Below are 19,389 nucleotides of genomic sequence, written 5' to 3'. Positions count from 1 at the left end.
CCCAAATGTTCTTCTTTTTATTTTTTCTAACTTTTGAGAACGTAAAGACCATTTTTGGGTCATGGGCCATACAAAATGGGCTGTTCAGGGGTAGGCTTTATATAGTTTTATACATCTCTGTTTCCCCTTCACGCACACACCCCTTCCTCCATGCCTCACTTCATTTATAAGCAAATAGTGACTGAACAACTGTTGTTAGGGAATAAATGTTTAAGGAATTACTTGAATTATAGTAGTGTCTAAACAAATGTGAAAAATAATAGAGACTCATGTTGTGAATTAGTAGCCATTTTTAATATTTATTAATAAACATTTTCACAAAAGAAGGTGACAGAAGTTGGATAGTCTAGCAGAGCTCACAGCCCCCCTCTGTGTAGAGGGCAGCTCTGGCCAGGAGAGATGTAATAAACGAGCAGTTAGTCTCTGCTGTAGAAGAGAAGTTTGAAAATTCAGTGTCAGATTAGAATACCTTCTCCATCTTTTCCTTCTACCTGGCTTGGAGAAAGTCATGTTGTACCTTTTAGCCAGTGGCCGTTATGTTTTCAGTGGGTTTTCATATCGGGCTAGCGACATCGTGGGTGTGACAGGGTCTCGGTGGCCCGGTGGTCTGACACAGACATGGAGACTGTGTTTTGAATCCTGGCTCTACACTGCCCTTTTCTGTGCCCTTTGCCAGCCACGTCACCAAACCATTTCAGGCTTGGTTTCCTCCTTGTTTATAATGGCAAGTATTGAATAATACCCAGCTTGTATGGTTGTTTGAAAATTAGGAATAGTATATTAAAAATAGATTATGTAAAGTGCCAGCACCCGGCACAAAGTGAGCACTGAACAAATACTACCTGCTGTCCTGCTGTCGTCCTTCTTTATTTCCCCCCGGATTAGTCTGCTTTCTTTCGGTGTGTACAAGCGTTGTGGGAGTGGGTTAAAGTTTACAGAAATAGCCTGGGACATTCCAGTAAGTTATGTTGAAACAGTGTCGTCCAGCCACTTTCAGTCTTTGTCTTTTCATACAACCTGCAAATGTAGCCAAGTTTATTGGTTTCTTTAGGCTTTTTTAAAAAATAGAACAGTTACCGAATACCACGTAGTATAAAGTGCTGTATGTGGTTCTCTTAACATTTGGACATTATCAAGGAAGACGGGGGTTGGGGGGGGTGGGAGGGTGGACCACTCCAATTTAGAAGTCTAGTGTTACACTCTGTACCCTGGGACTCATACTTACGACTGCTGTGGAGGATAGTTTGTGTCTCTGACCACCTTTTCATGTTGTTCTCAAAATACCTTTTGCTTCCAACGTAAAACTGGCAGAATATCTGTTCACAGCACAGTGTGGTGTTTGTACCAGACAGGGAACTTCCTTTCATTAAATAAACAGCCTGATTAGCAAGATAAAGTAAAGGGACATTTATAAGGCATTTTGTAAACTGACTGTTTATGTCTGCTTGTTCCTCATGTTAGTATTTTGAGCTCCTGTGTAGGAAAAAACTATCAAAGGGTAAAATGGCTTCAGAACTCTAGGAAATGATACTACTAATGCCTGGTCCTGTGATAATTTATTGATTTATCTTGAGCAAGTTATTTGACTTCTTGCTCAGCTTTATTACCTTTTAAATATTCTTAGAGGGTCCTGTGCACAGGAACTTGTGGCGCCTGTTCTTTAAAATAGTCTGTTTTCAGGGCACCTGGGTAGTTCAGTGGGTTAAGCCTCTGAATTTGGTTTAGGTCATCAACTGGTGTTTTGTGAGTTTTAGCCCCGCCTCAGGCTCTGTACTAACAACTCTGAGCCTGGAGCCTGCTGCAGATTCAGTGTTCCCCCTCCCCCCCCCCCCGCCCCCTTCTGCTTGCTCTCTCTCATAAATAAATAAATGCAAAAAAAACAAAAAAAATCTGTTTTCTGGAATCCAAGCAAGTGCAGAGAATTATTCACTATTATTTTGTGAATAATAAAACACTTTTTAAAATATTTATCAAAAAAATTTTTTTTAAGTTTATTTATTTTTGAGTGAGAGTGTGTGTCGCACGTGCACAAGCAGGGGAGGGGCAGGAGAGGAGAGACAGAATCCCAGGCAGGCACCTTCACTGATGGTGCAGAGTCCGATATAGGGCTCAGACTTCCTGAGCCGAAGTCAGATGCTTAACCGACCGAGCCACCCAGGCACCCCTATTTTGGTCTTATTTTTAAGAAGGAGCATAGAAATGATTGGATAGGGTTTGTCTGTAGAAGCAGTTTGCAGGGCGTTATCACAGATTTGATGGTGTGTAGCCCTTGGCCGTCTGGGATATCAGCAGAGTTCTCTGGCAGTGTGGTGATGCTGAGGGGCTGTTGAATGTCAGAGGCATTGCATTGTTGGACATGAGATCATGTTGCATGTATTACTGAATGTAGTTTTCTGGAAATTAGTAATATGTCTAAGATCTATAGCTTACACCAATCACAATTTCCATTGATGTAGATTATCATTGTAGAAAATCTAATTTTGTAAGGAAAATATCTCTAGTACCTTAACCTAGCATATCTGAAATATATTTACCCCCATGATGCTCTTGGTCAGCAGAATGGAAACTTATCTGATACCAAGGGTAGTGGGCAGGTAGGGAGGGGATAGCTCCTCTAGCTAGAAGTTTGCATATGTGCATATTCTCTCTTGTGTTAGTCTCATCCTGGCTAGAAGGGTCTAAGACCATTTCCCCTGCCCAAATCTCATTTTCCCTTCTTAGTTTTAGTCCCACATTATATGCTTGTCCACTAAAAATACTCATTAGACATTTCAGTCTACTCTCAAATCATGTGTTCAGAGGATAGCCTCCTTGTGGTTCCTTCCTCCACTGATCCTTTTTTCTCATTTTCCTTGGAGGGCAGTTCCACCTTTGACCTGGCCCATAGCTGTCAATCACTTGGTCCTCCTCTGCTTCCTTCTGCTTATCTGAGAACCTATAGCTCCCTTACCCCTCCCACGTCTGGCCTCATCCTTTCTCAACCTGAGTTCAGTGCAGAAACCTATTCTGCTACCAAGCTTGCCCACCTCCAGCTCAAGTCAGAGTGACCTTTCCAAAACCCAAATTGGGAAGAACGCTTCTAGCCACTTCTGATTTGGTATTGCCTAGAAGGAATTCGTTTTTGTTTAAATAAACTCTTAGAAATTAAGAACAAAAACAAATTGGGTTATGTTATTTCTTTGCTTAAACAACTTCCTGACTTACCCATTGCCTTTAGGTTTCAATCCAAACTCTTTATAATTAGACCCTTGCCTTTTTGTTCATCCCTTCTGGATGCTTTCTGTGCTCCTTTTTTCAAGCCCTTGTTTGTTCATTTAGCCTTTAGTCCATTCTTCTATTTGCTCATTAAACTTTTATTGGCCACTAATACAGGTCAAGCTCTGCGCTTAAGGCTGGGGTTTGAGGCAGTCAACAGAATCGATCCTTAGACATTTCACTGACCTCTCACACTGTTAATCAGGATTGACTAGGTTATGATGCAGTAACAAGTTTACCCTGAAATCTCATTGTTTTAACACAGCACAGTTGTATTCCCGGGTTTTTGGCGGCTTTGCTCTACATAGGAACCCTTCCATTCAGAGAGCCCGGCTTCTAGCTACACCCGCTGGAACTCACCGTGCTCCTGGACACTGGGACAGAGGAAGAGAGACACTGAGTGGGCCTCTCCCTGCTCAGCGCATAAGTGACATGTGTCCCTTCTGCTCACATTTCACTAGCCAGGACTAATCAGATGGCCCCTTCTCATAGCAAGGGGGCTTGGAATACCATAGACAAGAACATATGAAATATCTGGCGAGTGTGATGGTCTCTGCTCCAGGCACTGAAGTATCGGTACCTCACTTCTGCTTGGTCTCATCCACTGGACTTCAAACTTCTCAAGAGCTCGGGTTGTTATCTGCCTTGCTTTTGTGTCCTAAACATGTGGGCACACAGCAGGCTTCTGATTTTTGTCGAATCAATGTCCTTTTTGAGCTTGGATTTCACTCAAGTCACTTCCTTTAAGAAACCTTCCCTTGCCATCCCTCTGCTGTCCTCTCCCCAGCCTGGATTAGGTGCTGCTTTTCCGTGTCGTTGTGATATCCTGTGATTACCTCAACCAAAGCACTCCTCACCCTGTGTTACTCCTCTTTTTCTTTCTTTTTTTTTCCCTTTCCTCTCTTTACTAGGTACTCCTTTCCTGAGTAGGGGGCTTTCTTTTATATTCTTTTGAAAAGTTGTATTAAGCATTACTTTTTTTAAGTTAGTTTATTTATTTTGAGAGAGACAGAAGCGGTACATGTTGGGGGAGATGGACAGAGAGAGAGAGAATCCATCCCAAGCAGGCTCCAAGCTGCCAGCACAGAGCTTGATGTGGGGCTCAGACCCACAAAGCCGTGAGATCATGACCCAAGCCAAAACCAAGATTGGACGTTTAACCAACTGAGCCATCCAGGTGTCCCTGGATTAAGCATTTTTTTTTAAATTTTTTAATGTTTTTTACTTATTTTTGAGAGAGAGAGAAAGACAGCATGAGCAGGGAGGGTCAGAGAGAGAGGGAGACACAGAATCCGAAGCAGGTTACAGGCTCTGAGCTAACTATCAGCACAGAGCCCGACACGAGGCTCGAACCTACGAATTGTGAGATCATGACCTGAGCCGACGGACGCTTAACCAACTGAGCCACCCAGGCGCCCCTGGATTAAGCATTATTAAAGCAATTTAAGAACCTTAAGAAATAAAACATTACTGTTCCAAGCTTAAGCCCTTTATATAAATCTTCCCCCATTAGGTTTATTATTCCCATGGATTTCTTTAGTCTTTCATTGTACTCCTGTGTCCCTATCAATATAATGATTTTCCTCTGTGTTCACGTGGATAACAACTTATCCTCACCCCCCCCCCCCCCCCCCCCCCCCCCCCCCCCCCCCCCCCCCCCCCCCCCGTGGTCTCTCCCTGCTCTTTGGGGCTAGCTGCATTCTGTTCATGTATGGGCGGATATATTGTGTGGGTGCGTTCAGCTATCTCTGCACTGATATCACCTGTCTTGGTGCTAAGAGTGTCATGGAAGGTCTAATACTTGGTTGTCCAGTCCCCTACTTTGATCTGCCTTAAAATTGCAGAGGTTTTAATCTCTGCAACTGCCATTCCTGGTTTATAATGATGCTTAATGATGTTTGTTGAGTAAATAACAAATTCTGTGGTTGTTTTCCTTAGTATGTCATTTTCAGATTTGGGAGCTTTGCCATTTAATTTCTTTTCCGATAATTTTATGTTTAAAAATCAAGCTTCAGAATCAGAATTTACTGACCAGAAAGCCCACTTAGTGTTTTATAAGATAGGAAGGAGTAGAGCCTCTGGCTAAAGGAAAGATGTTTTGTTTTTCAGTGGGTTGTCAAGGAAACTTAGAGAGGAGATGTTTACTGGTAATGGTGTTTGCTTTGAAGTGTGACTACAAAGTAATGAGGCTTATTTTTCCTAGTGTCAGTATTATACATCGTCTGACCTCATGCAGCCAGGCTTTGAATGTGCAAAGCAATATTTCACATCGATTGAAATTTAGAAATGAAATTATACCTTATGTTAGAGGTTTCCTTTCTTTTAGCTTCGTATTGTCCTCATAAAGGTCTTTCATTTGGACTATAACCTAATTGGCTGGCGCTAGCCAGCCTTTCCAGCAAATGCTTAGGTTTAGAATGGCTACGTTAACACTTTGCCAGCAAGTGTGGGAGAACTCTAGGAAGAAAGACTACATGTTGTTTGTATAACAAGTCAGCAAAAGATTAACTCATGTTCTACATTTTCTTGAGTTTTCCTTGCAGATTGGATTGGTGTGATTAAAATGCCAATATCAAGAGAGTCTTGGGAGGACTTTTTAAGAAAACTTTTTAACTTAATGAACATGATTGTGTTTGGGCTTATTTTTATTTTGATAAGGAATTTTTTAAAATACAAGATTTGCCACAATTAGAGTGTGGCAGTGATTGCCCCACCTTTTTTTTGAGAGAGAGAGAGAGACAGTATGAATGGGGGAGGAACAGAGAGAGAGAGAGAGAGAGAGAAAGAAAGAATCCCAAGCAGGCTCCCCACTGTCAGCACAGAGCTGAATGCAGGGCTCATCCCCACAGCCATGAGCTCACGACCTCAGCCAAAATCAAGAGTCAGACACTTAACAAATTGAGCTACCCAGGTGCCCCCTGCCTTTTTCTTTTATGGAAATAGTGTATTATTTCAGGTTTATAATGTAATAGTATCTAAAACTCAGGATCACCTCTTGGAAGGCCAGTTCCCTGGAGTGTCGGCTCTGAGGGAGAAGTAGTGGCATGGACTCCTAAACTTAGCTTTGAAAACGTTACTGTGATCGTCAAACAGGTCTCATTTTATTGAGATGAAGTTTGTGTAACATGACAGTAACCATTTCAAGTGAATGAGTCAGTGGCATTTAGTGCCACTAATCCAGTGGCAGTTAGCAACCTCTGTATAGTTTCAAAATACTCTGGTCACCCCAAATACAATCCTGTGCTCACTGACAGTCGCTCTCCACTCTTGCCTTTCCCCAGTCCCTGGCAGCCACCAGGTTGCCTTCTCTCTCTCTCTGAATTTACCTGTTCTGCATATTTCATGAGTGGAATCTTTTTTTTTTACGTGTTTATTTACTTTTGAGAGAGAGAGAGAGGGAGAGAGAGAAGTGGGGGAGGGGCAGAGAGCGAAGGGGACAGTGTATCTGAAGCAGGCTCTGTGCTGACAACAGAGATCTTGATGTGGGGCTCGAACACATGAACTATGAGATCATGACCTGAGCCAAAGTCAAATGCTTATTAACTGACTGAGTCATCCAGGCGCCCCTCGTATGAGTGGAATCTTACAGTATGTGATCTTTTGAGTCTGGCTTTCTTTTCGCATGATTTTTTTTTTAAATGTTTTATTTATTTTTGATAGAGAGAGAGAGGCAGAGCATGAGAGGGGGAGGGGCAGAGAGAGGGAGACACAGAATCGGAAGCAGGCTCCAGGCCCTGAGCTTATCAGCACAGAGCCTGACATGGGGCTCGAACTCACGAACGTGAGATCATGACCTGAGTCGCAGTCGGAGGCTTAACTGACTGAGCCACCCAGGCGCCCCTCGCATGATATTTTGACAGTTCATCCTCTGTGTAGCATATGTCAGCACTTCATTCTTTCTTACGGCAGAATAATACTCCTGTGTGTGTGAATGCCACGTGCTGTTACCCACTCATTCACTGATGGGTATTTAAGTTGTTTCTAGTTCTTGGCTACCGTGACCAAGGCTGCTGTGAACATTTGTGTGTAAATATTTGAGTGCCTGTTTTTAGTTCTTTTGGGTATATACCTAGGAGTAGAATTGCCTAAGTCTTACGGTAATTTTTTATTTAACCTTTAAGGAACCACCAAACTTGCCACAGTGCCTGAACTTGCCAGTTCTTGTTATTTTATAAATTATAGCCATTCTTGTGGGTGTGAAGTAGCATCTCATGGTGGTTTTACCTTGCACTTTCCTAGTGACTAATGATGTTGAGCATCTTTTTGTGTTCTTCTTGGCTCTTTGTAGATATTCTTTGGAGAAATGTTGCTGGTCTTTTTGTTGTAAGAGTTTTTATATTTTTATGTATTTATATTTTGGATATCAGACTAGGATCAAATAGATGATTCGCAAATATACCCTCCCATTCTGTAAGTCATTTTTTCATATTCTTGGTAATGTCCTTTGTTGCACAGGAGGTTCTAATTTTGATGAAGTCCAATTTATCTAAGTTTAGTTGTTCATACTTTTGGTGTCATGTCTAAGAATTGGCATATCTTGCCAAATTCAAAGTCGTGAAGATTTATTGCCATTTTATTTATTATTTGTTTTTTAAGTGAACTCCATCCCTAGTGTGAGGATCAAATGCATGACCCAAGGTCAAGAGTCACACATTCTACCGAGTGAGGCATCCCAGATTTATTGCTTTTTTAAGTTTTAGCTCTTAACATCTATATTATTGGTCTATTTTGAGTTAATTTTTGTATATGGTATGAGGTGGGAGTACTCTTATTTTAAAAACAAAATTTCAGGGATGCCTGGGTGGCTCAGTCAGGTAAGCATCCAATTTCAGCTCAGGTCCTCATCTTATGATCCATGAGTTGGAGCCCTGCATTGGGCTCTCTGCTGTCAGTGCAAAGCCCGCTTAGGGATCCTCTATCTCCTTCTCTTTCTGCCCTTCCCCTGCTTGTGCTCGCTCTCTCAAAAATAAACATTAAAAAAAACATACAAAATTTCATAGGACCTCCATGTTTACTTTTAGCATCCCTTAGATTGCACATTTACACACATCACCCAAAAATTACTGTGGGTTTCATATGATTTTAAATTACTCTGCCTTATGCAAAGCAGAACCTAAGTACACTTAACAAATAAAATAGTACCTGTAAATTTAAAGACAGGTTTTCTGTCTCCCCCTGTGGATGCTATTTTGCTGTGTATGGATTCGTGGACTTCCTCCTTACTCCATGCCTCCTCTGCGTCAGCAGATCACAGATTTTACAGAGGAGCACCCGGGGACTCTGTTATGACATGCAGAAAAAGGTAGCATTTCCAAGGGCCCAGAGAGTTGAAGACCCGTCAAGAGAAAGGGGAAAAGCCTCGAAGGTAGGTCGCCACAAGTCCGTGGTGGAATCTGTAAGGACTGTGGAGGATGAAGCATTTGCGTTCAGGTAACAGAACACTGCAGAGTGGAAGTGAAGTTCACGGGGAGCATGCTGGGAATAGGACTGGACGCCAAGACAGCATCAGAAAGTGATGGTTTGGGGAGCAGTAGAGGATTCCCTTACTTTTAGAAGTAATGCCAATCCAGTTCTACTTCCAAAGGAGGAGTCCAGCTAACTGTTTAGCTCGTGTCCTAGAGAAGGGTAAGGAAAAGGAAATGGGGAAACCCTAGATTTTATTTCAGCCATGATTTGAATGCAGTTAATTTTGAATTAAGAATACTGTAGTCTAGGGGTGCCTGGGTGGCTCAGTTGGTTGCGTGTCCAACTTCGGCTCAGGTCATGATCTCATAGTTGGTCACATCGGGCTCTGTGCTGGCAGCTCAGAGCCTGGAGCCTGCTCAGATTCTGTCTCCCTCTCTCTCTGCCCCCCTACTCATGATCTGTGTCTCTCAAAAATAAATAAATGTTTTTAAAAAATACTGTAGTCTGTATCAGTATTTTCTGTGTATATTTGGTTGGTTTTCTTCTCATTTCTTAAAATTTTTAGTTAAAAGTATTCCACTTTTCTCTCAGCTGAAAGCATGATAAGGTTTTTCAACCTGACATATAAATGAGGCAGTTGGGGTCTCAGGACACACCTAGAGCTTGGGGTGGTGATGGGCCAGGGGCTGGGACGCACAGGAGTGAGGACCTGGGAGGGAAGGTGTTGGGACAGTGGTGCCAGCTGGGGCTGAGGACTGCTTTCCTTCCGGTCAGCCCTTCACAGTGCTCACAGGCTCATCCGTGACTTTCCACCGCCCTGTTCTCCTCAGCTCTGGGTTCAAAGGGCTGTAGAGAAAGGAGCAAAGAAGAGGATAGATAGGACGCGTGACTGACACTGTGACGCAGTGACTCCACCCAGGGGCCATGTGTTCAGATGCCTTTCTGTGTCTACAAGGCGGATGGTCTACTTTTTCCAATAGAAATGAAAGCTCCCTTACAAGAAGTGACAAGAAATAGGTCTTAGACTTCCGTGGCATTTAAGAGTCTGAGTTTGTACAAATGTGTCTTTTTTGTTTTTAACTGCCCGTGTGACCTCTGTGACTTTCAGGTGCTACTCGTGAGCAGTAGTCGCCATCCAGACCGATGGATTGTCCCTGGGGGAGGCATGGAGCCCGAGGAGGAGCCGAGCGTGGCGGCAGTCCGTGAAGTCTGCGAGGAGGTGAGTGTTGAGAAGAAAGGGCACAGCAGTACCTTGTCATCCTGCATCTGTCATGTCTGTATAGTCCTTTCCTCTGTCACCAGTCACGGACTAAACCCACCCAAGCTCCCAGAAAGAAGGCACTTGACAGTTACCGTGTGCTTCCTTCATGTCCTGTTTATCAGGCACTCTCTGCAAGGAGAGGGCTCTAGTGGTGACTGTCTCTAATTATTCCAGACAGTCTTTTGTGATTTCCCATGTAGCTCTTTTAACATCGCCTCTGTCACCTGTGGCAGAGGATCAAGAACAAATAGCTCATCAGCCCTAAGAAATCAGAGGAACAGGCAGTATTGATAGAAATGGCTGATTCTCATTAAGCGTCAGCTGAGGTGGCGGTGGCCCTTGTTCTCCTGTGCTTCCTGGGTCCTGGCCTTAGGGCAGTGGCTAAAGCAGCAGTTCTGTCAGCCAGAAGCTGTTGTTAATAGTGCCATTAGAGATAGTAGCATCTTCTTGGTTAGTCAGTCCCATGACATTCTGCATGTCTGTACTGAATTCCTGGGCCACACCCAGCATATCTTATTAGATACTCTAGAATAAGTAGTCGGAAGAAGTAAAGTCTTGGACCCTTAGTTCCCTTACTTTGAGGAAACTTAAGAAAGAGATTGCAGTTCAAAGCCAGGAGGAAGGAACTGACATTCCTCTATAGCCTGTTGTGGGGACACCACGCTGTGCTCTGCTTATGTGATTTTACTTAAGACTCCTAACTTGGTGGTGCAAGTTTTATCACCCCCATTTACTTGCCCTGGCCACATTGATGGTGCTTTTTAGATCTGTTTCTTTGTTCCAGAGGTATTTAAAACTGATTCTAAGGAAATATAAAATAGCACTAAGAACAAGTCTAAATCTTACAGTTCCTTGGGGTTCAGCCCATGCTGGTCCTCTGAGACCAGTCTTACTCTTGGAATACTCAAGGAGCCTTTGCTCACTCTGAAACTCCTACAGACTTGTGTTGGCTCATGTGCCTCTCACTTTATCATGTGTCTGGTGTCCATAATGAGACTGTAATCTCTGGGAGTAAAGAGTGTGTATTGTAGTTTAAATCCTCCCTTCCTGGGCCTAATACACAGGCAGGTGAATGGACAGTAATTAATACGTGCTTCCGTGACAGGTGGAATAATGGATGAAACAGGAGAAGTCCTGGAGAGGTGCCCCCAGATGGTATTAGATGATATTAGACATTTTCAGAGAGAATGCGGGGGAGGGCATGCTCACAGTAGTTAAGAATTGGTGTCCCCCTTTCTTGTCAGACTTGGGATAATAGGGAATGCAGGGTGGCCTGGAGGAGCAGATGTGATTCTGTTGTACTCTGCCCTCCTCTGCTGCTGGGTGGCACATCTTTGCCTGGCCCTTTCTGGAAGATCTCAGAGGCTTGACTGTCCAATAAGTGTGGCAGGACCAGTTGGTGGACCTAAGCTGCCCACTTTTAATTCAGATCGATTGGCGCCTATAGGTTCCAAGACACGTAAAGCAAAAGTGACGCCTGAAAGAGCTTCCAAGGCAGTTGCAGATTAAGAAAAGTGTTTGGGGAGCCTGGGTGGCTCAGTTGGTTAAGCCTCTGACTTCGGCTCAGGTCATGATCTCACGTTTGTTGGTTCAAGCCCTATGTCAGGCTCTGTGCTGACAGCTCAGAGCCTAGAGCCTGATTCAGAGTCTGTGTCTCCCTCTCTCTCTGACCCTCCCCTGCTCACACTGTGTCTTTCTCTGTCTCAAAATAAATAAAACACTAAAAAAAAAGAAAAAAAGTGTTTGGAAAACCTGAAACAGAGAGAGGATTCTAGAATAGAGAGAAAGGAAAAAGTTCAGAGACTGTGCCAAACTTGCTACTTGGTTTTAGGAGTTGGGGGGGGCGGGAGGGGATCGGACAGCCGTACCTTTGTGGAGCACATTTGGATTTAGCGTCTCTCTCTGTAGAGCTCATATTAATTGCTGTTACTATTGTTGTTTGATTTTGAGAGTAAGGGTTGAGTCATCCCTGATCATCCATGTGCAGTGAAGATGGAGAGAACTAGGTGACTGCAGGAGGGATGCAGTGAGGGGCAGGAAGGGTGTGGCGCGTCCCGCTCATCTTTATTTCCTGGAAAATGCCATCCCTTGCGCCTGAGTTGGTGAGAGGGAGGCTGCAGCGAAGAAGGTGGCAGAATGCTTGTGATTCAAGAAGGTAAAGGTGCAGCACTGACAATGAATCGCATCCTTGTTTGTTCAGGACCCCCCTCCCTCCTGCTGGACAGAATCCTGAGCTTGACATTAAGCCCTGCTTGACTCTGAGCAAATTTCCCCCTCCTGTCAGAGGGGGGGTCCTGCCACACCATATACATTATTCCAGCATTACTGAGAGAGAATGCCTGTGAACTGCCCGCAGCTTTGAAATATGGTACCGAATAAATCATGTTTGCACAAACAGTAAACATTTATGATATATGTCATTAGAAAGACAAACATTTCAGTGGCTTCTATCAAAATAAAATCTAGGTGATGGTTTTTCCAATTCCACATCCATCAACCGAGTACAAGACTTGGGATCAGAGAGGATGTAGATAGATTTTTTTTTAATTGCCCTTGAAAGGTAGCTTTTATAAGCAGAAATTGCTATTCAGGGAGTTTATTTAGGTTTCAAAATGTTATGACTTTTGTAAAATACACATTCAAAAGCTTAGGTGTTTTTTTTTTTTCATAATGCTTATAGCTCTGACTGTTCTCTGTATAAACAGGAGATTTTACTAGTCACTTATAGATAATATTTAGACCAGTTAATTGAAGATCTTCAGATGTTGCAAATTGGTTTTATACAGTTAAATATATTTTACTGCTTTCTAAAGAACTTCAGTTATCTGACTTGAAAAAAAAACTGATGAAGCTCTTCAACTAAAGTTCTGTTAATCTCCTATATTAAACTTACAAATGAGATGGGTCTTAAATTCTTTATTCCCATAATATATGTAAACTTATTAAGATTTTTCAACTTAAAAACACAAGTCAGAAAGAAATTCAACTATACTTTCAAAATTGTGATTCCAATCTAATAGGCCAAGTTCTTGTTTGTTTGTTTTTTAAAGTAATCTCTATGCCCAACTTGAGGCTCAAACTCATGACTGCAAGATCAAGAGTCACATGCTCTGTGGCTGAGCCAGCCAGGCACCCTAGGCCAAATTCTTTTACACATTACAAAATCATAAAATATGTCTAATCTCCTTTTATTTTGATTATTTATTTTGAGAGAGAGACGGTCTCAAGCAGCCTCCGCCCTCTAATCACAGAGTCCGATGCAGGCTTGATCCCATGAACCATAAGATCATCACCTGAGCTGAAATCAGGATGCCCTGGTCGTCTTCTTAATATAGAAATAGATTATGGTTTTGGTTCTCTTAAACATTTCTTCCTTTTTATTCCTTTTTAATAAAAAGGTTTTTTTTAATGTTTATTTTTGAGAGAGCAAGAGAGAGGGAGTGAGAAAGACAGCACAAGCAGGGGAGAATCAGAGTGAGAGGGAGACACAGAATCCAAAGCAGGCTCTGGGCTCTGAGCTGGTTAGCACAGAGCCCAACACCGGGCTTGAACCCACAAACTGGGAGGTCATGGCCTGAACCAGTCGGAGCCTTAACTGCCTGAGCCACCCAGGCGCCCCTCTTTTAAACATTTCTATATTTCATTCTAAATATTTCCAGCACTGCATCAAGGCAGGGTGGCTCAGTTGATTAAGTGTCCAGCTGTTGATTTTTGTGCAGGTCATAATCTCACAATTCATGAGATCAAGCCCTGCTGTGAAGTCTGCTTGGGTTCTCTCTCTCTGCCCTTCCCCTGCTTGTGCTGGCTTGCTTGCTTGCTCTCAAAAATAAACATAAAAATAAAGAAAGAAAAAGAGATGCTTACCCACCAAAGAAACCAGGCCCTTCCTGTTATGGGAGGCCACGACTCTTTGGTGGCCTGGTAGAGAATGCTGATTCAGTCCACTGTTCTGTCCAGGCTATAACTTTTGGGCTCCTGGGTGGCTCAGTTGGTTAAGCATCGACACTTAGTTTTGGCTTAGGCATGATCTCAAGTTCATGGGTTTGAGCCCCACACTGGGCTCTGCACTGGTGGTGTGGAGGAGTCTGCTTGGGATTCTCTCCCCCGCACCTCCCCGTACTCATTCTTTTTCTCTCTCTTGAAAAATAAATAAATAAACTTAAAAAGAAAAAGGAGTGTAACTTCAAAAGCCTGGTGTCGTGGAGTCCACATCGGGTGGGAATGGGTATTGAGTGAACACGTGCATCCGGCACGTGTGGCTAACTGTGTCCTTCAGCGTGAAGGCTATTTCCCCCATCAAGTGTTTATGATTCCTCCCTGTAGACTCAGTCTTCTTCCTGTGTGTTTCCAGTGCAGGCCGTACTTCCTAGCATTCCTAGTGGTGTTTATCGGGCTTTCTTGATCTTGCTTGTTTAATTGTGTCCTGTGCTAGGCTTTACGTTCTGTGTAGTCACATGCCATTCTTGTTTGCTCACAGTTCAGTCCGAGGTGCTTCTTAACACACAGCAGGTGCTTCACAACAGTTATTGACGTGACTACAAGAGCCGCCACATAAATACGTGGTGGGCCCTCTTTGGGCTGCCAGGGGTAAACATGCCTACAGGTGTGTCAGAACAGTGCCTACAGGCCGTGCAGAACTGGAAACCTGGGTCACGTTGCACAGGCAGGCCTCGCTCATGGCGGGTGGAATGGCACTGGGAAGGCGGTAGAGCTCAAGGAGCCTGGTCACTGCCCCTGTGGCCCAGCCCCTGTCTTCCGTGGGGCTGACGCCTCTCTAATCCCTTCTCAGCATCCTGGCTCCCACTTACCACTTTCTGTGTTGTCCTTTGTGTGCACCACTTACCTGTCTTACTTGTAGCTCATGTTCGGCCTTCTCAACAGAGGTGACCGGTGGGCACCGCTGCCAGGTGACCTCCTCAGCTTCTGGCTATTTTGAAGGTGTTTGCCTCAATGTGGCATCAGGTGCTCATTTTTTATTTCTCGCTGTGCTCCAAGCATCCACATCATGTGCTATAAAACATGGCGGCCTGTGCTTCAGACTACCTGCAGCAGTTTACTGGGAGGATCCTGTGTATGTAGGAAACAAATATTCACTAACACAGGAAGATGTTTGTAACACATTCCTTAGTGGTCCACACAGACTCTAAAACAGTACGACATCACACCATTTGGTGGAAGAGAAATGTGTGTGTCTATTTGGGTAGAAAAAAACGAATAACATGGCTTGCAAACTCACTATGTGCCAAGCTCTGCTCTGGCATTTTGCATCTGTTGCCTCATTTAATCCTCTCCAGACTTTATGAGACAGGAGCTGTGACTGTCTACTTTTACAGGTGAGACAAAACAGGTTCGGTGAGATGAAGTCCAAGCAAATTGTGCCCAGGGTAAGACTTGAATCCAGAGCGTGTGGTCTCGCACCCACACTCCTCTGATACTGTGCTCCTTGAAAGACTGTCTACCAGAATGTTCACGGCGGTTCTCTGGGTTAGCTCTCAGGTTATCAGGTTTTTTCCATGGAACATGTATTTATTTTATTACTAGAAGAATTCCCTATGTAAACATGGATGGCGTGAAATGATTAAGTCTGCTGCGGCATTGTCAGGCCAACTGACCAGTAAACTCAGCGTTTTCAGAAGCTTTGTTTAACCCAGTTTAAAAATGTCAGCACATAGGCTGAATTTCAGAAACCAATAAATCTGTAGCACTTGAAACATTAGCAGTCACATTTAAAGGGCTAAAATATTCCCTTTTGGAAACTGGCCTCCATTTTTTAGCTGCTTACAGTCAGAATCCTGTTACAGTGACCCATCCAGGCGCGAGGAGGAGGAGGAGGCTTTCTCCCGGGGCCGGACAGGGGCCGCAGTCACGGCACAGCTCTAGCCCAGGGCCACAGAGGCTTGTGTGAGCCGCCGTGTGACACCCTCTGTAATAAAAAAGAAAAGCACCTCTTTGTGTAGTTTTCAGAGCTATTCTTTCTGGCTAATTCAAAAGGAAAAGTAAACCTTTTGGCTGACAGGAAAACAAGAGAGAAACCGGATCTGAGACTGTTCTGTCTCCTGTTCATCTGTTATGTTCCCCATTCTCACCTCAGGCGCACCAAGAGCGTTATCACAGAGGTATCACATCTGAAAACAGAATCGGGAGAAAAATATGTGCACGCTTCCAACTGCATCCTCTTAAAGGATGACAAAGATGGGTGCCTTCTGCCTTTAGAGAAACGTGGTCAGTGACGACACTTCAACATACGTGGCCAAATGCCAGTTCCTTTTATCTGTCGCTTTGCATCTGGACAAGGCCTCTGTCCTCTGTAGCTTTACAAAATGTAGCTGTTCTCTCACTTCCTCACTTGAGTCCTAATATCACCCTTTTCTGCCGCTCCTCTGGCTCTTACCACCTATTGCTTTGCCGCGCAAACCCACCATCTCAGAAATCCCTTTAGATTAGTTAATGATCTTGTCTTCTACTTCCCTGTACCTCTTGCCGTCGTTTCCCATATTTTTAATACACTGTACAAAAAGTAAAAATTTCACCACATGTCTGACATAATTCGCCTTCATCTGGGAAAGCTTTTTGGAGCCAGTAGGTGCTGTAACGTGGTGTCAAGGATCATGGTTGCTTCAGGAGTGCCCAAGTGCTTTGTAGTTATCTCTTGCCTTCCCAATCTTGCATCATCCTGTCCAAATCTCTTGTATCCTTTCTTGATCTCATTTGTATTTTCAGATAAGAGCACGGACAGTGCTGTGTGAACTTTATTTCAAAACTCTATGTCAGGGTGACTGGGCGGCTCAGTCGGTTGAGAGTCTGACTTGGGCTCAGGTTATAATCTCATGGTTTGTGAGTGTGAGCCCTGTATTGGGCTCACTGATGTCAGTGCAGAGCCCACTTCAGCTTCTCCACCTCCCTCTCTCTGCCCTCCCCACTCATTCGTTCTCTCTCTCTCTCTCAAAAAGAAAGAAAACATTAAAAAAAAAAAGAAAAGAAAGAGAAGTATCGTCTCGGGACGGCTGGGTAATTCAGCTTGGTCTTGGTTTCAGCTCAGGTCATGATCTCACCAATGTGAGACTGAGCCTCACACAGGGCTCTGTGCTGAGTGTGGAGCCTGCTTAAAATTCTCTCTTTTTGAGGGCACCTGGGTGGCTCATTTGAGTGTTCGACTCTTGGTTTCTGCTCAGGTCATGATCTCACGATTTGTGAGTTAGAGCCCTGACTCGGCCTGTGTGCTGACAGCTTGGGACCCTCTGTCTCCCTCTCTCTGCCCTCCCCTGCTCGCTTGCTCGCTCTCAAAAATAACTAAAGCAGCAGTAAAAAGAAAAAAGAAAAAAAGATTCTCTCTCTTCCTCTACCCTTCTCCCCTGCCCATGTGCTCTGTCTCTCTAAAATGGAAAAAAAAAAAATCTAGACCCTCTTACCCCGCTTCTTGTACTGCGTGTCCCCTCCCCGTCCCTGCAAAACCACGGTGCTGCTCCAGTCTACGCGTCCTAGCGCCTGGAGGCTCCGTGTGGCATCTCAGAACCGTCTCTAATAGGGGAAGCAGAATTTCATGTCTCTCATTAACCTTTTGGAAACAATTTTTAAAAAGCCTCTAACTACTTGGGAATAATTTACGATACTATTTTGTCAACTTTTTTTTCCCTGAAGGTCGTGAGTGTTTGACTCTTTGGAGTGGAGAAAAACATGAAGGCTTTGTGTGACTGTGTTGCATGTTCACCTTTATTTTTTGGCCCCAGCCTAAACAGTTGTGAATGGAAGGTGGGGATAGGGTATCACAGAATTTATTAGAGAAATAATATGATTCTCTTTAAATCCCAAACTTTAATTACAGAACATATAGCATCATACCACAAGAATATTTTTAAACAGTTTAACATGCCAGGTAAAAGGTGGGAAAGTCATATTATAGACCACGGGCCCTGAGGGGTCACAGCTTGTAGGGACATAGACAAGCAATTGACAGTGGATGCAGCTCTAACAGTGTGGGGAGAGCCCGTCCTGGTCAGGAGGCTGTGCCTGCCCGGCCCAGCCATGGGCTGTCATGTGGCAATTGAGACCCAGTGTGGTTCTGACGTTTCAACAGAAGCTTGAAAGCTAGATTCTCATGTGAGAGCCCCTGGTCTTTCAATGTAGGCAACTAATTTTTAAAAATTGTTTCCAAAATGTTAATCAAAATAATACATGCCTATGCCTGTGGATTAAGACAATAGCAGCAGTAATACTAAAAAGCCCGTAATCGGGGTGCCTGGGTGGCTCAGTCGCTTAAGCGTCTGACTTCAGCTCAGGTCATGATCTCAGGGTTCATGGGTTTGAGCCTCATGTTGGGCTCTGTGCTGACAGCTTGGAACCTGGATGGAGCCTGCTTCAGATTCTGTGTCTCCCTCTTCTCTGCTTCTCCACTGCTCATGCTCTGTCTCTCTCTCTCTCTGTCTCTCAAAAAGAAGTAAACATTAAAAATAATTTTCTAAAGGACCGTAATTGAAAAACAACCAAAAGATGTGTTCTTAATGAAGTGAATAAGCTGTGTTTCAGATTTTTACATTATTTTCAACTGTAAAGTGATAAGCTCCATCCTCTTTGAAAAAGACTTTGGTTTATTAGTCTCCTAAATGATAGACAAAAGCAAATAAAGGTTTTAACCTTAGCAGTATTTTTCACTGTGTAATAGAAACATTAATATGAGAAAATACATATAGCTATAAATTACTGTAAATCAAGAGAGACCATAAATCAACCTAATTTGTTGAAAAGCAGGTTTTATTTAGATACTGTGCCCTGAATATCTATGATTTAATGTTTAAGAAATTAAAATTACATGAATATGAATTATTAATACAGGATACATGTGTGGCTACAGATGTATCTTAAAAATAGGTACAAAAATAGGCAAAGAATTTTTCTATATATTTGAACTTTTTCAAAATAAAAAGTTGGACAGCAAATAGACATAAGTGCTTATTATGTGCCAACTATATTCAGATCTCTAGGAGGAGACTATGCATACAGCAGTATGATGGATTCCACTTTCCTTAAGACAGATTGTGTTTTTGTAAGTACTACTGAGTTTTTATTTTTACTTGGAAAGAAGATTATTTTTAGCTCCTTTGGTCACAGCCTTATAAAATGCAAGAATCATCATGTCTCTTAAAACATCTAATTTTAATAGTTAATTCCTTTTAAAGAATTTAATAAGAAATGTGGTTCAGGGATTTAAAAAAACATTCAGGAAAGCCTTTGTTTACCTAACGGGGATGTACATTTTCGTGCGTGGAAGCATCTTTATCTGACCTCCTAAGGACGCGTATCCATAAAAGTACAGTAAAGGGAGAGCTTTTCCAGCTTCTGCACTGCAAAGGGAACAATCAAGAAAACTAATAGGCAACCGACAGAATGGGAAAACATAGTTGCAAATGACATATCAGATAAAGAGCTGGTATCCAAAATCTACAAGGAACTCACCAAACTCCATACCCAAA

General features: G+C 43.3%; 1 protein-coding gene across 1 annotated transcript in view; it reads left to right on the top strand.

The window, feature by feature from the left end:
- LOC115295538 (diphosphoinositol polyphosphate phosphohydrolase 1) overlaps positions 1 to 19,389 on the top strand; it is a 108,744-nt gene that overhangs the window by 49,813 nt on the left and 39,542 nt on the right. Inside the window, exon 2 of the mRNA XM_029943472.1 lies at positions 9,770 to 9,880. Coding sequence (XP_029799332.1) covers positions 9,770 to 9,880 — 111 coding nt within the window. The remainder of the gene's footprint in view (positions 1 to 9,769; positions 9,881 to 19,389) is intronic.

This window comes from Suricata suricatta, chromosome 7 (assembly GCF_006229205.1).
Source record: "Suricata suricatta isolate VVHF042 chromosome 7, meerkat_22Aug2017_6uvM2_HiC, whole genome shotgun sequence".
NCBI classification, from domain to species: domain Eukaryota; kingdom Metazoa; phylum Chordata; class Mammalia; order Carnivora; family Herpestidae; genus Suricata; species Suricata suricatta.
The sequence above is the reverse complement of the archived record's forward strand: the minus strand, read 5'-3'. Positions and strand labels throughout refer to the sequence as shown.